Source organism: Octodon degus, unplaced genomic scaffold, assembly GCF_000260255.1.
Source record: "Octodon degus isolate 3935 unplaced genomic scaffold, OctDeg1.0 scaffold00148, whole genome shotgun sequence".
NCBI classification, from domain to species: Eukaryota; Metazoa; Chordata; class Mammalia; order Rodentia; family Octodontidae; genus Octodon; species Octodon degus.
In genome coordinates, this window is record NW_004524724.1 from 6,714,015 (window position 1) to 6,715,737 (window position 1,723).

General features: G+C 58.4%; 1 protein-coding gene across 1 annotated transcript in view; it reads right to left on the bottom strand.

The window, feature by feature from the left end:
• The window catches only part of Deptor (DEP domain containing MTOR interacting protein), a 27,316-nt gene extending 26,938 nt beyond the window's left edge, over positions 1-378 (bottom strand). The window contains exon 1 of the mRNA XM_004642283.2: positions 211-378. Coding sequence (XP_004642340.1) covers positions 211-311 — 101 coding nt within the window. The 5' untranslated portion in view covers positions 312-378. The remainder of the gene's footprint in view (positions 1-210) is intronic.
• Positions 379-1,723: the final 1,345 nt, after the last annotated feature.

Consider the following 1,723-nt stretch of genomic DNA (forward strand, 5'->3'; position numbering starts at 1 on the left):
CTCCAGGACAGCGCAGCTGGCCGCGAACTCGCAGAGATCCTCCTGCCTCAGCCTCCCAGCGCGGGATGACAGCGAGCGCCCAGCTCCCGCGGCCCACGACCGCGCCGAATCCTGCTCCCGGAGCTGTCACCCAGACCGGGTCGCGGTCGCCCAGGCCAGGTCGCGGGCGCAGGACTAGGACAGCATGCAGCGCCGGGCGACAGTGCCTACCGCAGCTGCTCCCCGGTGACCAGGACCTCGGCCGTGCGCTCCAGCTCCCTCTGCCGCGCCCCTCCGCCGGGGTGGCCGTCGCCGCCGCCGCCCTGCTCCATGGTCGCCGCGCTCTTCTCCCCGCGCCTAGGTCTAGCACAGCGATCAGCTTGCCCTCACCGAGGCCACGCCCGCCATCTTTGTTCCGGGCAGGCTCGGAGCTCGCAAGCGATTGGCTGGAGAGGGAATCCCTGCCCTAGCAACCCTGCCTTGGGGGTGGGGCCCGGAGGACCGCGTGTTAGGGGGCGAGGCTTGGGGAAGAAAATCTAAACATGTGGGCGGGGCCAGGGGTGCGTCTCTCTTTGCTCAGCTTCTGCCCTGCCGCCTGCGTGTCATCAAGTTTGTTGGTTGTCGATGTTTTTAATTTTTCTGGGGTTTTTCTTTTCGGAGACAAGATTTCAGTGTGTAGCCCATCTGGCCTCCATATCTGGGCGATCCTCCTGCCTCAGCCTCCTGAGTGCTAGGTTTACAGGTGTGCGCCACCACCCCAGTTTAAAAAGCTCTTGAGTTAGTGCTGGGGTTCGACTCACGGGGGGAAATCGTAAGCCGGGCAAAGTGAATCGCCTGAATGGATTCCTAGGAAGCCCCACAGCCCATGGGGAGAAAGAAAAACTGGCTCGTGTGTCCAGCCCTAGGTCGGAGGCAACTCTCCGCACGCATGTGCGGTTGTGAGGGCTGAACCCTGGACCTCTGCACGGAGCTATATCCCACCCTCCTTTTGTTCTGAGGCAAAGCCTGGCCTCGGGTTGCCAAATTGCCCAAGCTGGGCGTTCATTTGTGATCCTTCTGCCTCAGCCTCCCAGATTGCTGGGATCGAGGGTGGGCTCCACCATGTCCTGCTGCCACCTCTTGCAGAAGAAATCCCCTAGGCTTCTCAATGTTTTAAGTAGACCATGGCAGAAATACAGATCACGACAGACGTGATTCCAGGTAAATGTGATTCTAGAAGCTTCATTCTGCATAAGCTATAAACATCTTTTAGGGGCTGGGAGTCTTTTAGGGGCTGGGAGATAGCTCAGCGGCATAAGTGCCTGCCTGGCAAGTGCAAGGTCGAGAGAGAGAGAGAGAGAGAGAGAGAGAGAGAGAGAGAGAGAGAGAGAAGAAAAGAAACAAACAAAAAACCTTTGAACAGCCCTGGTGTGCTGGTGCAGGCCTGGAAGTCCAGCACATAGGAGGCCGGGTCAGGAGGATCACAAACAGGAGTTCCCCTCCCCCACCTTCCATCCCAGAAACTTTGCAGCAAAAGAGCTTTTTAAATTCATGATTCCCCCTGCCCAAAAAGCCCCTTAACATATGGGAAAATTTCAAGACAAAAAAATCCCTGCCTGTTCTCCTTCTGCAGCCTCCTGCATGCTGGGCAAAGGCTGTAGCACCCAGCCCAGGGCTCCTGTGCCCAGCTGCAGGGACGGCCTGGCCCAGCGCAGTGGTCTTTGGTCCCAACTCTCCTACTTTGGTCCCCCCCCCAAAAAAAAAA